General features: G+C 41.6%; 1 protein-coding gene across 5 annotated transcripts in view; it reads right to left on the reverse strand.

Moving 5' to 3' along the window:
- gfra1a (gdnf family receptor alpha 1a) overlaps positions 1-18312 on the reverse strand; it is an 89331-nt gene that overhangs the window by 22123 nt on the left and 48896 nt on the right. For all 5 annotated transcript variants that reach the window (XM_020606669.1, XM_020606668.1, XM_020606670.1 and 2 more), the window contains one exon: positions 435-613. In XM_020606669.1, the coding sequence (XP_020462325.1) occupies positions 435-613 (179 nt within the window). The remainder of the gene's footprint in view (positions 1-434; positions 614-18312) is intronic.

Genomic DNA, 18312 nt, shown 5'->3' on the forward strand with positions numbered 1-18312 from the left:
CACACTAAGATTAACAATGTCATGCACTCTTTGTAGTTTGATATTTATTCATGGTGTTGCCTACTTGAATCAGCCCCAGTGAAGCTATTTCAAAGAAGCATCATAGGAGCTGGGCTGTAATTACAATGTTTCACATCATCTTTTACGCTATGGCTCAGACAATGAAAACATTTTTTGTGTTTGATGACTGAATCAATGACAAAGCTCAGCGCTGCTGAAGCAAACCCCAAACAAAAAGGCCCACATGATTATTCATTTTGATTTTTGATATTCCTCTCAAACTTCTCTACTTCTTCAACCATTCTTGATTTTGAAGCAGGTCCTTTGTGGACATTCATCTTTTATCAGTCATTTGGAAAATCTCCAGTGTCTGTGCTTTTTTTTTTGATGGTTCGTTTGATTCGTTTGATAAGCTTATGTCCGATGTGCCTTGCCTTGTCAAAGAACTGCCGCAGAGCCTTGTGACACTTCCTCTTGTTGCAGACTTCAGCAGTGGAGACGCGGCTGGTGCAGGGACTGATGTAGGATGAGCGGTACTTCTTACATGTGTCATTCAGGTTGCAAGCCTTAGCAGCATTCAGACAGTTATTCTCCGTGGCCACTGCAGGCTCACCTACAGACGAGGAGCAGGGAGGAGGCATGGGGAGAGAAGGAACAAGAGAAGGGTAAGAACTGTGCACATGTTATTTTGATTACCATCAGTTTTTGCAGAAGTGAACATTTCCAAGAAGATGCAATCACTATGTCATGAGATCTTTGAAATATATGTATAAAAAATCCACAGCAAAAATTAAAACAAGTTGACTTTTGAAACCAGTAATAGTTTAAATTAGCTTTGTTTTATTTTTCTTTTCTTTTTTTTTTTAAATCTCATCCATATTCTTGGCCTTTCTCAGCAGAAGGAGTTTGTTCAGCTTTCATGCAGATGATTTATTTCAAGTTACTTAACTATGGAACTCCAAGTGGTAAAAGGTGACTTAGGTCATGTGATAACAACTCAGCCACCTGAGCAAACGCCATCTGCTGAGGACGCCGAGAGAAAAACAAGTAAGCAGACCTTGTGAGTAGAAATATTTGGAAACTAATCACATGTTCCTTGAACTTAACTTTGCATCCAAGTTCCCAGAAATTAGTTTACAATTTTTGAGAGACCCTGTTTACTGATGAACAAACAAATGGATTAACCTGCTACGAATCCCAGGGCAAGTTGTTGTAGGAAAAACCACATGAGCATGACAAAAAAAACACAACAATTTAAATAACACATTTTGACACATGGCCCTTCACACAGCTGGGCTATAGGCTTAGTCAATAATGCAAGACCTGCCTAATATTTTACTTTAGTGGCACAAGTTCCCTGACAAATTAGCAATTAATTTAATACTTACAACCAATTGATAACAATGAGCTTTGAGACACCCCTCAGGGTCTGGCTTCCTGGGACATTTTCCTGGTTTACCCAGTTGATAATCCAGTCTCGGGCCCAACCCTTACTAAAGATAATTGGTTATCATTTGTGTTTATGTAAAAATTATATATCAACAGCTGGTCTTTTGCCATCTTTAATATTCTGTCTATATCAGCCTCTAAAATCCACTCAGTGGGGCTCTATACAGCACATAAAGAATACACCTACAGATCAAATCATCACAAAATAAAAGGAATTCAACTCCCCAGGCTTCAGCGTTTCCACAGCAGTGTACAGGAATAAAGGGAGAGGGAGTGAGGGTGGCAGAGAAACAGCAGCTTTCTCAAAACTGGTCGATAACACATTCTTCTGTTTGTATCTGTTGGCTGATGTAAATGTTTGTTTTTATGTCACTTCTGCATCTGTGAAAGTGTATTTGTGTGCATGTGTTTATGCTAACTAAAGACACAGGACCGTATTTGTGAACTCACTTCTTGCTCGGCCTGAATCAGACAGTGGCCCTCATCTCCATGGCCCTGCTGGCTCACTAGGCATGTACGTATCTGTGTGTACCGATGAGTGTGTACATGTGTATCGGTGCACACAGCAGAGCTCCTGTTGCTCATCTGTCAGCCTGCACTAACTGCCAGCGGTCTCCTCCATCCACTATTAATTAACATTTTCATAGACTTCTCCTCCTCTCTCCCCATTGGTATAAATGACCCCCCCCCCAAACAATTAAAACGAGAGAAGGCTAACATGATTAACGTAATGAAGGAGTGGGGGGGTAGGCAGCAGACGCATACAGCATCAGTGTAAGCAAATCAACAAACCGATCATCTGATGGAGTGTTGTGTTATGTTGTGCCAAGCAAACTAATAAACTTCAACACATCAAAACCAGGAAAGGGCTGAGAGAAAAGGGGGAGATTAAAAGGGACCCATACGGAGTTGATGGTCTGGTGATGCATTAATAGGCGACAGAGAGGATGTTGTGTTTTCTACTAGAGAATCAGAGGGAAGCCACTGCTGCCACACTCATTCCCAGTTCGTTCCATTACTTCCCCTTGTTGTCTTCGATCTGTTCCACCTTACTGGACTTTCACCTTTTCCTGCCAGCTGCCCTTTTTCCTCCTCTATCTTGTCCTTCCCTTTCTCGACTGCTCTGTTTGTCCCGGCTCCTTTGCTCCACACCCTCCACATGCTCTACTGTTGCAGTTTGGTGCTGTGCATTCAAAAGACAGGGCTCCTTATGTGCACCAGTAACCCCTATGCAAGTCTCTTCATAGATTAATTTTTTTCTTTCAGCTGCCTCAGACCAACCGGCTGTTCTGTTAACCCTGCAGTTGTTCACTGAGCAGCTAAGCGTGGTTTGTGTTTCACTGGGTTTATGTGCGGCTCCTTTAGTATTATTTGAATCATTTAGAGGAGCTGGATCGATGGTGCGTCCATATTGTATGTTTATGTGTACAAGAACCCGTGGGGTACCAACTGTGGGAGGCCGTGCCTTGCTGTGCTGCCGTCTACGTGACAATTCTCCCGAAGCATCAACTATTCTGAACATATATGAGGTAAAAAACATGTCAGACACCTGCAGACTGTAAACTCTTCTTTGTTGACGGTTTGTCAGATTCAAGTAGCAGAAAATTATGTCATCATTTTAACAAAACTCACCTGATGTACTCTGGCTTTGTGAGACTATACAGAATGTATGGGAATGGTCTCATCACATAAAGAGGTTCTAAAGATTAAGATTAAGAATAAGATCACTTTTATTGGCCAATTATGTTACACACACAAGGCCCAGAACCGAGGCAGCCATCAGCGGCGCCACCTCACTGATAACAGTCTCCTCTACCTATGATGATGATGATGACGACGATGATAAAGCTTTCATATAAACAAGATGTCTGTGCTGCCTTCCAGACAACCACAGCTTCTGTTTCTGCCATGAGGATGCACTAGTATCGTCACAAAGTGGTAGCGTGTGCACTGTGTGATGTGTGTTCAGCTTTCCATGAAATCTAAACAAAAGTCAGATAAAGTTTTGACACTTTGTAAAGATTAATGTCTGAATGATGTGAATGATTTATGCCTTTCTTACGTAAACCTTCACATATCTTCGAGGCTGTGTGCATTGTTGGAGCCATTTTTCTTCTCCAATCACAACACGGTGTTAGTCCCCACTCTCTCTCACACACACATGCATACAGTGTATTGTCTGTGCCCCTGGTGACAGAAGATACATCTGCTGAACTCCCTTTGCACTCCAGGCAGATGACATTGTCTCTCAAGTACACACATATACAGTGTGCTCTGACAGGGCCAGCACAGGGTTGGGGCCGGGGCCATCTGGAGGCCTGGCAGGGGGAACAAGCCCCCCACAGTGGCTCATGTTTCCAATTCAGCCTCAAATTGATTATCATGTCGCCTGTTTCCTCCAGCGCCACTGCCCCCCACCCCCACTCGCCACCCCTACCTAATTTAAATTACCATGGGAGGCTACAGGGTGGAATCCTGACCTCACCCGCCTCCTCACCCCACCACCACAACTCCATAAGCCCCTTTCCTCCTCTTTTCCTGTGTTTCTATCTCCTTCCCTCTCCCGACTCCTTTGGACCTCACTTCTTCCTTCTCACAAGGTCCCTTTTCTGTTTCGCTGTCTGTGCTCCCCTTTCATGTCTCTATCCATGCATTTCTGGATATATTCCACTCATTACCACCCTTCCTCTGGCTCCATCATCATCATCATCCATCTCTAAACCTCTTTCATGGCTCCCATCTCTCATTTCTTCCTCCACCCCCCCCACCACCATCTGGCCTTTATTTTTCTTTGTAGCAAAGTGGAGTCATTTATCGGCCTTGGGTTGCTTTGTGATGCCTGTTCAAAACTTGTGATGGCAGTTTTGATTACCAGCTTTCTGCTGGTAAATAATCAAAACTGGTTCCTCTGAAATCATGAAAATTTAAACTTTATGTGACACTGTGTTCATTCTGCTTTTCCAGAGGAAAAGTAAAGTGTTGAGTGAAAAGATGACAGCAGGCCCAGGAGGTAGTTGACACCGGAGTACTGATGCAAGGTTGAATTAAAACATTTTCTTAAAGCATAAAAATATTGTTTTGACTTTTCAAGATCGACTTTTTTACCAAATTGGCCCCGTGATTTAATGACACCAGGATGGCTCATACTATAGATACATCATGACAAACAGAATGCATAGAGCATAACATTTGCTTACACAAGATTTGTCAGTGCATGTAGCATTCCAACAGATGTTTAGGTTTGTTCATTACTCATTCTTTATGTTCTTATTTTGATCTGGGGAAATTAATAAAATGTTTGGAAACCATTAATCTGTGAGGTGGACCACATTAGACTGAAGAATTTGTGAAACAGAGTTATGAACCGATCCAAACGAGGACACAGGGGTACAAAGATGATCAGGGATTTTCCTCTGGGGACCATGAACATCCAAATCAAATAGTGGATGGAGAGGTGAATGAAGACCAGTTGACTTATAATCAAGATAATATGTGCAAAAGCTTAACTTTCCTTTAGCAAATACTGTATGTATGCCTAAAAAGAAATGCCCAGACTCCTCAAAGAAAGCGCTGAACACCACAGGTCTGGAAGCCAGTAGCTCCAGCTTGTGCATTGCAGTCTCTATAAGGCCTCCTGTATGTTTTCACTGTCACATGCCCAAATCAGCGGTGTCACCATGCTACTGTCCTCGCAGTGAGACTTGCTACTGTGGCAGAATATGTAACTGCTCTGGTTATAGCTGTTATAAACGTAATGTCACACTGTGTATGCCTTTGTCTTGTTTACACTAGTCTGGTTTGCACTACTCATAGTTCTGCAGCAGTGGAACCAGTGGCTGCATGCTGCACCGCCGGGTGACTGGCTATAATTCACAACCGCTTTGTGTGTTAAAACAACTAATGCACAAGGATTTGTCCTGTTGGTGCAGCTGCAGGGGAACACAACAGAACAGACATGCTGACACACTACAGGGACAATGAGGCACTGCGTAGGTGATACATACAGTGAATGGCTTTAAACTAACATTTTGCGTTGAGGAGTGTTATACGGTTCAACACTGTTCTGGCAAACTGCAGCTGCATGAAACATAACGCTGAGTGGTACTAAAATAATTCATCAAGGTTCTTATGAATTAGCAGTTACATTATATATAATTACAAAGTGAATATTTTGGGGTTTTTGGAAGAAATCTGCTTGTATTTTAGGAGCTTGTGATGTGCCTTTTACTAGACATCTGCATATAGACGTTTAGAATTTAAATATTAAAATAAGTTGTTAATCAATCGTTTGGTGACACAAAACTTTCCAAATGCAAAACTATTCATATAATTGGATTAATATGCACTATAACCCCAAATGCAAAACACATCAGTACTGTACGTAGTACTCACAAGTATGTGTCTTTTTTATAGAGTTTATTTTGGACTGACATTCAGCAAGTGAGTCATTTTCCTCACAGGCTGTTTACTTGTAGCACAAATATCAAATCAAGTCTTTTTTCTTTATTGTAAAGTTGACATAACATGAATCAGTCTGGAAATCAATGTTGTTTCATTTGTGTTAAATCCATAGTGTAACTAAGTTTTCTGTCTCAGTATGAACAGTGCTGACTGTGTATGAGTGCTTTGGGTCTGTCATATGTCCTGATTCGACAATGTGGCATCAATGATTGATTTCCCCTAAGAACTTTATAGATCGTAAACTAAATGTCCTGCTCTTGTCTACACACATCTTGACTACTCATTGTGTAAATTACTTGTCTCGCCCCTCCTTCCCAAGCAGAGAAATTACAGCACAGTCAAATTCAACACAAAAATCTAACGTAATAAACGAGGTGTTTTCTCTGTGAATCTGCTCTCTCCTTCCCTCGGCTGATGATCAGGGGTGAGTTACACTGCCATCCGCCTTAATAGGCTCCATGCTTAGAAGTGCAAGACAAGCAGAAATGGAGAGAGCGGAGGGCTGTGAGAGGAGAAGTGAAGAGAGAGCCTGAAGGTTTACTCATCTTATTTGCCTCTTCCTCTTCTTTTCTCTCTAAACCCTCCACCTCATTCTTTCTTTTGATGCTTTTCTCACTCTGTTCAGGTGCTTCCTCTGTTTCTCTTGCTTTATGTGTGGTTAATAATCTCCCTTTTCGCCCAGTGTAATAAAGCCACATGGTACTTGGTGCAGCAAATACTATAACTCAGAGTTCTTAGTAATTGATCCCTGTAGTGCAACAGTCACTTTCTCCCTTTCCCTTTCCACCCTTCCATTTATATTGCCTCCTCTTCAATCACCTCTCATCATCTTTACCAACATTTTTTTTCTCTCCAATTCCATTGAATTTACTGAGTGTTACTGGCACAAAGTCCAGTAGCCAAAGACAGTTTCCAAATTGCCACTTTGCGTTTTCAGTCTCCTGACACCACATCCCACTGCAGTGCTGTATTTCTCCCTGTTACCAACAAATCCCCTCACCTCATTTCATCCATCCTGCTTCACTAACATTTCAAGATAGGTCTCAGTGGCTCGTCAGCGCTTCCAATTTCATACATAAAACTTTTTAGGTTGTCTGAAATTTCACTTTTCATCCAAATTGCTCATCCTCAGACCTGGGATTATGATTGCTGGAGCTGATGGAGGAGAAGAAAAAAAAATACAAGCCTTAGGCAAATTCTGTGTGTTGGCAAAAAGTTTTCCCTTCTTTGAGTTTTATGTTGCCCCACCATCCCACCCTGAACTCATTCCCTTTTGAACCTCTGGTCTACCTTGTATATCAACAAGCTATTAGCTGTCTGCTCCTTGTAGCCGAGTGGTTCACTGCCCCTGCTGCCTTGAATCCTTACAGAGGTTCTCTCCTGTGATTCCTCTATTCTGAATCACCCTTGGCTTTCAAACACAATGCTAACAGGCAAAGAGGGTCAGCCCTGTTGTTTGAAATTTCAACTTTAAAGAGGTGTTTTATGATGAGCAGTCACCGACCACATTAACCTGCCCAGCGTTTGTTGTTATTTGTGTTCCAATGATTTTCTTTTCTCTCTCCTCTATCCACCCACCCCAGCCGGTCGACGCAGACAGCCTGCTTACTTATTAGCTGTTAGCTTTCTCACTAGTAGGTCTGGGGAATCTGAGGAAACAGTATGAAGTCAAATTGCAATTAAATCCTTTCAGTCCTGTTGTGATAGAAAAACAAAGTAACTGCAAAAAGCCAAATGGAAGTGAGTCATGATAATGGGTCAGAAGCCTGACAAGATGTCAGTTCATGTTGCTGTTGTTGAACCAAAAGCACTGCAGCACATTCAGCAGACCAAAACTGAGAACGAGCAAAAGAAAAAACTTGAGAAAGAAAAAGTGGGAGGAAGAGAGGGAGAGAACCGCCTTGGCTCTCCACAGTGATGAATCTCCAGCGAGGCCTGTTTCATTACCCAACTGCCAGTGTGGAGATCAGCCAGTAAGAGCACGCCCTGTGGGGCTGCAGCAGAAATATATGGCTCTTTAATAATCTCCACAAACACATTCTAGTACAGTATTGTACAGTATCCCACCCCCACACTGCTCCCCAGGCATTCGGGGCCCAGCCACTGCACACAATCTACACTCCCACGGCAAGTCAACTGCAGCAAACACAACATAGTCATGTATAGAATTAAGATGTCTTGTGAACTCAGTCTTGTGTGACTATAGAGAGAGTCACTCACTATCATACATAAGGGATGGAAAAAGAAAATCTATTATCAGATTTGACTTTTATATTTTGCTTTTTTACACTGCTATAAAGACTACTCAATCAATAGCATTAAAGAACAAACTGCTGTTTTGTCTTTCACAGTACATTATCAATGGATGAAAACAAATAAACCCTGTTGCTTCACCTGCCAACAGATGAGGTTACCATTAAGATCTGTGATAATCAATCAGTCAGTCCAACATTAAAACCAACAAGTAATCACAAAAATGCAACATTAAGAGATAATATCTGCTGAAGCAGCACCTGAAGAATCGGCATCATACAGCAGTGACAGTCCTGGCGACTGCCATCATCCACTGCAGGTTTACCACCGTTCACGGTGTTTGCAGAAGGGTCAAGCACTGACAAGCATTAATACCAATGCCTCTTTTCAGAAACAACGTCCTGGCTATGCCGGATATTTTTGACCAGTTAATAATGTATTATCTTGTAAGATGATCGCTGTGTCTGATCAGATGGTGTGACTTGGCAAAACAACATGACAGACTACATGTTAGACCCTCACCAATCATGCTTTCTGTCTTGTCAAGGTGCCAGGGACCACATTAACCGCTCACCTGGCAGCACCACAAATGTCTTTTCACTCTCACTCCTGCTACAAAACCTTAAAGCCACACAACAAACACTACTACTAAAACTTTTATCCTCCATACACTAGAACCAAACCACTATCTTAACGTCAGGGTCTGCGGCTTCTAGCTCTGGGCACCTCAAAGCTAATGCCTCAGCTCACCATCTTACCCCAGCTGCCACCCTCATATCTGGACAATACCCTTAGTACCCATTTCCTTCTGTTTAATATATCCAGTCATTCTGTCTACACCATCTCCTACTGGTCCCCAGCTCAAATCGCCTGTTCCTGCTCCCCAGCCTCCAATATCTTCTGCCTTTACCATCCCCCACCTGGGGTCCTTCTCTGAACATCAAACAGTCCATTGTAGAGATGAATGTGAACATCTAACAACTGGATAGCCTGTTTGCTCCTGTGCGAGTACAAGCTGCAAGCACAAGCACATGGCACATGAATGCATTCAGCAGCTCACCTCTGAGTCTGTCAGACTGATTTACAATAGTGGCACCCATGTTCCAATGAATTTGTTATGCTGTTGGGAGTGGAGTGGAGCTGGGGGCAAGTTATTGCTGGTCTATAATTAGTCCTGCTGGTGCCCTTTCAGGTGTGTATGTGTGAGAGAGTGGCAGAGATAGAGACAGAGATAGGGAGAGGAAGAAGCTGCCAATAGCAGAGAGAGAAAATGGACATAGTTTCCAATAAACAGTAAACAGCTGACACTGTCACCACTTAAGCTGACCACAGAAACTGAGAAAAGGCAGAGAAAGAGCAGATGATTTCTGCTTCATCCTGTCCTAAAAGCATATCAATAAAATATCAACACCATCCCCATAAATCCAGATTATACACTTTCAGTTTGACACCTCAGCTTTGCTTCCATCAACCCTTTTTTGGACCACTAAAAACAGAGAGGAACCTATGTAGCTTTCCCTTTATGACAAGCAGAGGTGATGGCTGCTGAAAGCAATCTGGTGGTCCAGGACTTTCAGATCGATACTGAAGGACGGCGGTGCAGTCAGCTAGCACGTCGCTCTGGCAGCAGAGAGACACTGTCACTGCCGAGTCTGGATGAATAGATCACTGGGATCACCAGGTGGCAGATTTGATGACTAACTGTGCACTATTTTTAATCTTCCAGCCTGACAGAACTATTTTAATCTCAGTGAAAAATAGGTAATAATTTATGGATCGGTCTTCAATCCTCAGATGTTTGAGTCTGACAGAGATGATACACGCAAAGATTAAATTTACTTGAGTGACAGGATAGCTGAGTAGTTATGAAGACGACTCGAGGACTTTGGGCCCCGACACTCTAAAAGCTCTACAGGCACACCTGTTCTCTAAAGTTTAATTAATCACAAATAAAATAAGGAGCGAGGATTTTATTGAACAAAACAATCCAGTGTGCTGATCCATTTGAATAAACCACAAACCATGTCAACCTTGAGAGTCCAACCTGTTGTCCAGTAGTTGTCCAAGCTGTATGTGGTTGTTGTGGTTCTTGTCATTTGCCAACTGTCAATCATGTCTCTCAGCTTCTGTCAGTCTTCAGGATTTGATTATGGCTGGCAGGGTCAAAGGGCACGTCAGAGCCAAAACATCACAATTTTGAGCACTAAGATCATCAGTGGGCTGTCTTTCTTTATCTGGCTGGATGATGAGACATGAAACTCTACCTGTCACTGGGGTCACATACTAATAAAAATAGGTATTTGTTAATAACATATATACTGTATGTTCTTCTGATAGGATATTATAACAGTATTCTAGAGCTGTAGTTGGTGCATTAATATTTCTACTTAGAATACTGCCCCAGACATCAAACTTGTCATATGGTGTGAATGTCCAGAATAATATGATAATATATGCATAAAGGTATGATAATAAATGAAGAGGGAAAGACTACAGTTAACTGCACTAAACCACCTTCACCATACATTATGAGGACCTATTGCCTTTTGCCTTCCTTAATCTCTCCTGCACATGCGCGCTGTCTCCAGGTTGCTCTCACAGGGGTCTCCGTTTCACCATGTGAAGGCTGTGAGGCCTCGACAGAACCATCGCTTACCAATCTAATGAAGCCAAACACCACAGCAACGATTTATGTTCTCAATAAGCCAAGTAAAGGTGGATTAGATTGTGGTCATTGCCCTTTGAAATAACCAAACTCTAATAACAGTATGTACTGCATTGTGTTCTACACAGCAGAAGATGTAACTATGACTGGAGTATTGTGCTACTCCTAGATCCAGTTTGCCTTTGAAGCAGATGGATTTTAGATCAAGGCTGAGCAGTCAATCTTCTGTTACTGTAATTAGATGTTGTGATATATACTGATATCATATATCATGATGTAGCGCACTTTAGGGATGAACTGTTCAAATTCCCAGACAACTGTAATACCTGAGAAATCAAGATACTTCCTCAAAGAATTACATAAAAATCCAATATTCCCAAAAACGCAGCCAGGCTCATTGATTTGCAGCATAAACCACAATGGCCAAATACAATAGAAGTTGGATGGATTGTGAGATAAATCTGACAGGTCCTCGGATGATTAACAGGATAGAAGAAGGGAAAAATCTGTCCTTTTGCTTATTTCTTCTGAATTACTGGATAATTGCATCTGAGTTGGGCTGTTTAAAATAATAAAATAGAACTAGAAGAAGAAAAAAACACAACCTAGTCAGAGCCCTATCATGCACACAGTGTTTTTAAGCCAAAAACAGCTGGAAACAACTGGACTAGTACAACCAAAATTAGCAAGATGTCTCAATATAAAAGAATCTCTAAAGCTAAACAAATATATTCTGCAGTGTACAGTACATCATCATATTGGCCAACCCTATAATAAAGGCTAGGCAAGAGTCAACAACTGTGGCATCTTGAAAACCACTATGATCTCCAGAAAAACAAATCCAAATTCATGCCCATCAGATCAGTGGCCTGGTAATGAAGCGGCTCTCAGCAACAAGCCTGCTGTTTAAGGATTGCTCTGGGTTTCACATTTGTTTTGGTGTATGCACTAATGAATGGGCAAAATGCAAACACTGTTTTTACACACAGCCAGTGTTGCTCTAAAAGTCTGGGAGTGTCATCAGTTCTCAGAGAGTTTACGTGTATCTATGGGGAGAAGGACGGAGACTCGGCCTGTTACACAGACTACCACTTATCAAAGCAGTGAGATGTCTTTGTCCATGTCGGTGTCTCTTTGACTCCTTTCTTATGTATGCATTCATATGCATGTGTGCACACGACTTTATGTTTGATAAGAAAACTCTTCTCCCTTGCCAGCTGTCCCACCTTATAAGTGACTATGAAGCTGGCCGATGTCAGACCGCACTCTCCTCTACAAGCTTTTGCAGTGATGCAGGAAGCTTTTGATGGATGACGTTCATTTTCTAAGCTGTGTCTTGGACACTTCAGGTGCATACGACCCACTTCTTTTGGGATATATGTTTTTAATTTAACATTCAGACATGTCAAAGTCTGGCTTGAAGATGGATGAGAACTACTCTACCTCTGCTGGCAGGTTGAAAGTGGAAAACATGACGGGAGGGGTCGAGATGTAGCGAGGTAGGGTAGGAGGGAGAGACAGCAAGAGAGTGTATGAAAGCAACCTTATAAGGGAAAAGAAAGAGAAGTGAGTGCTGCAGATATTGTCCAGACTGCTGACAAAGGCGGATGAGATGAAAGGAAAGAAGGGAGAAAGACGGAGAAAGACTGAGCGCAGGAGAGAAACAAAAGCAAAAGTGGTGTTTGGGGAAGAAAAGGCAAACTGGGAGAAGGGGGAACAATGTACTGGTAAAAGTGGAAACAAAGAGAGATAAACAAGGGAAAGGAAAGTGCCACTATCTTTCTCTCCTGGTGAATCTCACTGAGGTCAGATTCATTTATAAAAAATGGTCTTATTTGTTGGGAGAAGAATTATTCAAAAGGTAATATTATACCTTTTTTAATTTTCTTTTACCATTTTACCACCAGAAATCATCTTCCCTTCCAAAAACCAAGTCTTCAGCATACTGTATTAGTACTAGTTATGGTTTTTCATGTTTTATTTATTCTTCTACAAACACATGCTTAATACAACTGCAATTTCATTATTACCTGCAAAACAAGCCTTTTTCTAAAGGTCATCGTAAATGTCTGAATGCTTGCCGTCCCCTTCAGACAAACAGTGCTCATTCATTTCAGAACTCTCTGAGACCAACACGTAGACCTGCATGAGAAGTCGTCTACTGTATCCCAGTAACAGTCAGACCTGGATGTGGCCCTAAAACTGTGCTTGAAATGTCACACAGTGTCTCCACAGCACTGGTTCTGGTGGGTGCAGGATGGCTGGGAGATGGAAGGGGATGAGTGATGAGGTCATGCTTAAATGAGATTAGTTAATGATTACTTAATGACTTGACAGGCGACCCCAGGCTCATTTACTGACCAACAACTTCCGCCGTATGCTCATTATTTGGCTACATGAGAACAACGGGTCACTGTGCTCAGATGCAGTCTAATTACATTGACAGTGGATGCTGTCTCATCTCAAACTAGGAGAAAAAATTACCATAAGTGTGTCTTTTCCAGAGCCAGTCTTCTATCGTCAGTTTTGAAAAGTCCTGTTAATCTAGTACATTTTTTAACCTCTGCAGGTCACTTTATCGCCATGTGTTGTCTTTCTGCTCCGTGTTGCCTTTTAGTCTCTCTCCATATCTCTCAGTCTCGCTCACTGTCCATGCTTCGTCAACAACTCCATCCTGATCCTTTCAATAAAATAAATCCAAATAGAAAGCACTCAGAGGAAATAAACAGTGGCCTCCATCACCTTGGCCATCCATTTGGCCTCACTGCAGCTGCTAAAACACAGTGCCCGTAGTTATTTTATAAAGGCAGCCTGCTGAGTGAATCAGGATCTGTGAGCTTTTTCTATCCATCACCACAAGGTGAGAGTAAAATTGACAGACAGTGAGGAAAAAAAGGTTCTGCAAAGCTGTGTTGAGTGTGTGTTGCTCTTTACTCAGACCATGCTGATACAGGTATTTGGCCTTTTCTAAAGTGCTGCAGGACATCTAGAGATTTTTACTCTGCCTTTAAATTCATTTTGTTATCTTCTAGTTTAAAGTTCCAAGTTGGCAGATTTATCAAAGTTTCCTGCTCACCTGTTCTGACTCCAAAAAGTAAACTTTTTACACTCAAACAAAGCTTTTGTTTAATAGTGGCAACTGGAGCTAGATCTCCCATGTTTCTCCTGAGTCATGCACATGTTCATAGGCGGACATTTACAAAGCAAAGTCACGTGTGCTCATATTGTATTTAGTAGGAGTCACAGTGAGGCTTGTGGTGGAGGAACAGAAGAAAAGTGGCACCAAATTTGCGTGATTTGTTTCATGCAATAAGTTTTTTTAAAGCACTCCTGTTCAGGAACACAAAAATAAGGAATGGAATAATGGAAATTTATACAAATAGTCTCAGCGCCTAATTTACCATGGCTGAAACAGAGGGAACTGTACTGAAATTTAAGATCAGGAGAAAGCAGATGTAAAATTTGCAGCCCTGCTGTCGGCGTGGCAGCTGTAAGTGATCTGAGATTTTGTCGGAGTTAAGAACATGTTTAAGGAGGGAGAGGTGTTTGCCACAGGAGAACACCTCAGCAGAGCCAGCCCTGGGTTTGTTGGTGCCCCTGGCAAGTTGATGGATTGAAGGACAACAGTACTATTACAAAAATAAATAAATAAACTTTTAAAACTCGTGTTGTGCCCCTCCAGGCATTCGGCTGGAGGGGCACAACATGAGGCGGGTGGCCGGGTCACTTTTGGCAAGGAATGTGAAGGACTTTTACCAAGTTTCAGGTCACACCATGCTTCAATTACTGAACAAAATAAAAGATGATTTGACTGGCAGAAGACTAAGTGCAGCTCCAAAATATGTTTGTAAATTTCTTTAACCGTATTAAATTTTAGTCGCAGTAAACTTACACCTTTTTCTATGCTCCCTCTTTGTCCACAGGTGTCCGGTACAGGCAGTAGCTCCATATAAGTGGCCACATATTCAAATTAACGCTGCCACAGCTGTGCTCCTTTGCGTCAACGGTGTCGGTAAATATGGTGCAAAATTGAAAAATTGTGGCGCTGTAATATTTTGTGCAATTGACGGTGATTTATGACAGGTTTAGTAAATATCCCCCTTAGTCTCATTAACATAGCAGGTTGTCTAAGCTCCCTGATGGAAACATTGTCTGCTAACCAAAGTATTTTCATACTGTCACTCTTTGAGTGACTCTGAATGGGTCCTTCTCTGTTTTGAGCGGCAGCTAGCATTAACTGCTAGACCTCACACTAGTAAAGCCTTGTTCATCCTCTTTGCTACAGTAAATTCAGTTTTATCTAAATCCACTGTGTGTTTCCTTTGTGACTGGAAGGAGACAGAGGTCTGTGTTTGTGTTTATAGGTGAGTGTAAATTTGCACATGTGGCTTTGCATCCATGTTTCACTGCCCTGTGTCTGTGTCTGCACCCAACTTGTGTGTGACAGTACATGTTTGCCAACCTGTATGAGAGGGCAGTCAGATAAAACTGCAGGTTTAACTGTGTGTGAATGCATGTGTGGTGTGTGTGTGTTGTCCAGATGCCTACCTGTGGTTTATGGATATTCATTACAGAACCATTACAGCAGAGGTTACACGGGACGGGAGGATGTTTTATCTGTTAATGCATAAAACACACACACACGTCCATCTCTTGACATCTCAGAAATGAAAGCATCTATCATCCTGCGTGGCGGATCGACCCGTCGGCAGCGCTGTGTACTGAGATGATGAGAAACAAATCACCCAAACACATTCCTATCTGCTACTTCCCGGACAATTGAATCAGTGGAAGTCACAGCAGCAAATCACAGCCTCACAGGCATGCCATTTGTAAAGGGGACTCACTTCTAATTGAGCTTTATTAAAACAGAAGAGTGTCTATGAATAGATCGCAGCCACTGATGGACTATACACATGAGACAAACTTTCATTACATTCAACCGCCATTTCACTTGGTTTCGCCTCGGTGCCAAAGCAATCCCATATTCCTCACCTAATCAATGGCACTGATCAGCAAAGCCAATTGCACCATGAGACCAACTCCTGGCTGATGCCCTGCCTAAGGCACCATCAGCTGAAACAGTGGGTGTTTTAATTTACTATTTCACTGAAATAACACAGAGTAAAGGCATCTTTCATATGTCCTGCTTTGATGGCACTGGAGACAAGCCCACAGTACCAATATGATGGCATACTGCACCTTGAATTAAGGGAGAAGCTAAAATCAGTACATGGAAATTAGCTTTTTTTTTTTATAATTACTTAAAGATGACATTCACTGAAAAGCACATACAGTTCCTGAAGGCACTCGTCCTCTTCTCAGCCCCATACGTGTTCAGCCCTGCCACCAATGTCATGAAACCCACAACATGGATGTTAGTTCAAGACAAAACAAGCAGAGCCCACTGATGAAAGCTGCAGACACAGCTTCTTGAAAAGTAGGTCTTTCAAATAAAAAATAATTAGAGACTTCTTGTTCTGGCAGAGCTTTCGGGTATTGTTCGGTGCACTCTGCTCTTGTGTCAAGCTCTTTGTTTGGAAAAACGTATTACTAATGAGGCTGAGGGTTGTCTGAGCACAGAGGATGTGTTAGAGAAAGAGAGCTCTCTGTGTGCCAGCACTCATGTTCAGGAGAACAAAACAGGACATTAGCTCCAGGCTGGACGAGCCTCAGGGGCTGCATCAACTAATCTGCTCTATAGACAGCATTCATTCACTCATTACATCCAGAAGTTCAGTGATCAAGCAAGCAAGCAAAGTTTATTTATATAGCACCTTTCTAAACCTGCGTTAACAAGGTGCTTTCCAGTAAAACATAAACAAATAATAATAATAATAAAGATACCTAAGACCAGATAAAACACATCTATACAGTAAAATAACAAGAAAAATACATAGTCAAAACAAATACATCAATCAATAAAATTGTCGAAGGCCCGACCATGTACAGCCTTATAGGCAAACATCAACAATTTAAAATCAATCCGAAAACAAACAGGAAGCCAATGTAGAGAGGCAAGGACTGGAGTTATATGCTCATGAGGCCGTGTATTAGTCAAAAGATAAGCTGCTGCATTTTGGACCAACTGTAGTCGGGACAATAAGGCTTGAGAAATGCCAGCACACAGTGCATTACAATAATCAAGTCTAGAGCTAATAAAGGCATGAATTGCCTTTTCAAAATCACTAAAAGAAATAAAGCATTTAACCTTAGCCAGAAGTCTCAACTGAAAGAAGCTGGCTTTAACCACAAACTTTATCTGTTCGTCCAGCTTAAGAGCACCATCAAATACCATCCTAAGATTCTTTACGAGGCCTCGGAGGCCAAAGAGTTAGGAATATCAAAATTACCAAAACCTGAGTTACCAATTAAAACACATTCGGTCTTACTTTCATTAATATGTAAGAAATGATCTGATATCCAAGCCTTAATGTCCCTCAGGCAATCCATCAAGGTCTGTAATGAGTTGCTCCTCTTGACATTCAATGGCAAATAAATTTGAATATCATCTGCATAACAGTGAAAAGACAACCCATATTTCATAAAAATAGATCCTAGGGGAAGTAAATACAAAGAAAAGAGGACTGGCCCAAGGATGGATCCCTGAGGAACAACAGAGGAAGAGAACTCATCAATGTGTACAGAAAAACTCCCATCAGACAAATATGATTCAAACCATTTAAGAACAACACCATGAAGTCCTACAAACTGCTGCAGATGGGACAATAAAATACAATGGTCTACTGTGTCAAAAGCAGCTGAAAGGTCTAAGAGAATCAAAATAGCAGTATTTCCTTCATCCACATTCAACAAAAGATCATTAAATACCCACAACAGCTTTGATTTGGTACTATGGTGTGTCTGAAAACCAGACTGGAACTTTTCGAATATCCCATTTTTGTCTTTAAAAAAAATAAAATAAAATAAAAAATAAAAAAAAGTCTGTAACAGTATAAAAACTGTTTTCTCTAAAATCTTAGACAAAAATGGTTAGAAACTAAGAAAACTGGTCTAAAATTCGATAACACAGTACTATCAAGATTGGGTTTTTTAAGAATTGGTTGAACGGCTGCATGTTTAAGTGCCGTTGGGACAATCCCAGAAGCCAGAGAGCCATTAATAAGATTGACAATGTCCAAACCAATACAATGAAAAACCTCTTTACACAGAGCTGCTGGCATAATGTCCAAAGGACAATAAGAGGGTTTCACAAGCTGAACTACTTTCATAAGAGCAGCTAATGAAATAGGCTCAAACTGGTCGAAAACAGCTGAGCATACAGGAGCAACAGAAGGATCCAGAACAGAATCATCAATCTGGGATCTGATCTTAACAATTTTATCCACAAAAAATTGAAGAAACTCATTACAAGTAGCGGAGGACACATCCGTCCAAGCAGCAGTAGATGGATATAAGACCGCATTTATGGTGCTGAACAACACCCTGGGTCTATGACAATTGTTTACAATAAGCCTGGAAAA

The sequence above is a fragment of the Monopterus albus genome, unplaced genomic scaffold (assembly GCF_001952655.1).
Source record: "Monopterus albus unplaced genomic scaffold, M_albus_1.0 scaffold80.1, whole genome shotgun sequence".
Lineage (NCBI taxonomy): Eukaryota > Metazoa > Chordata > Actinopteri > Synbranchiformes > Synbranchidae > Monopterus > Monopterus albus.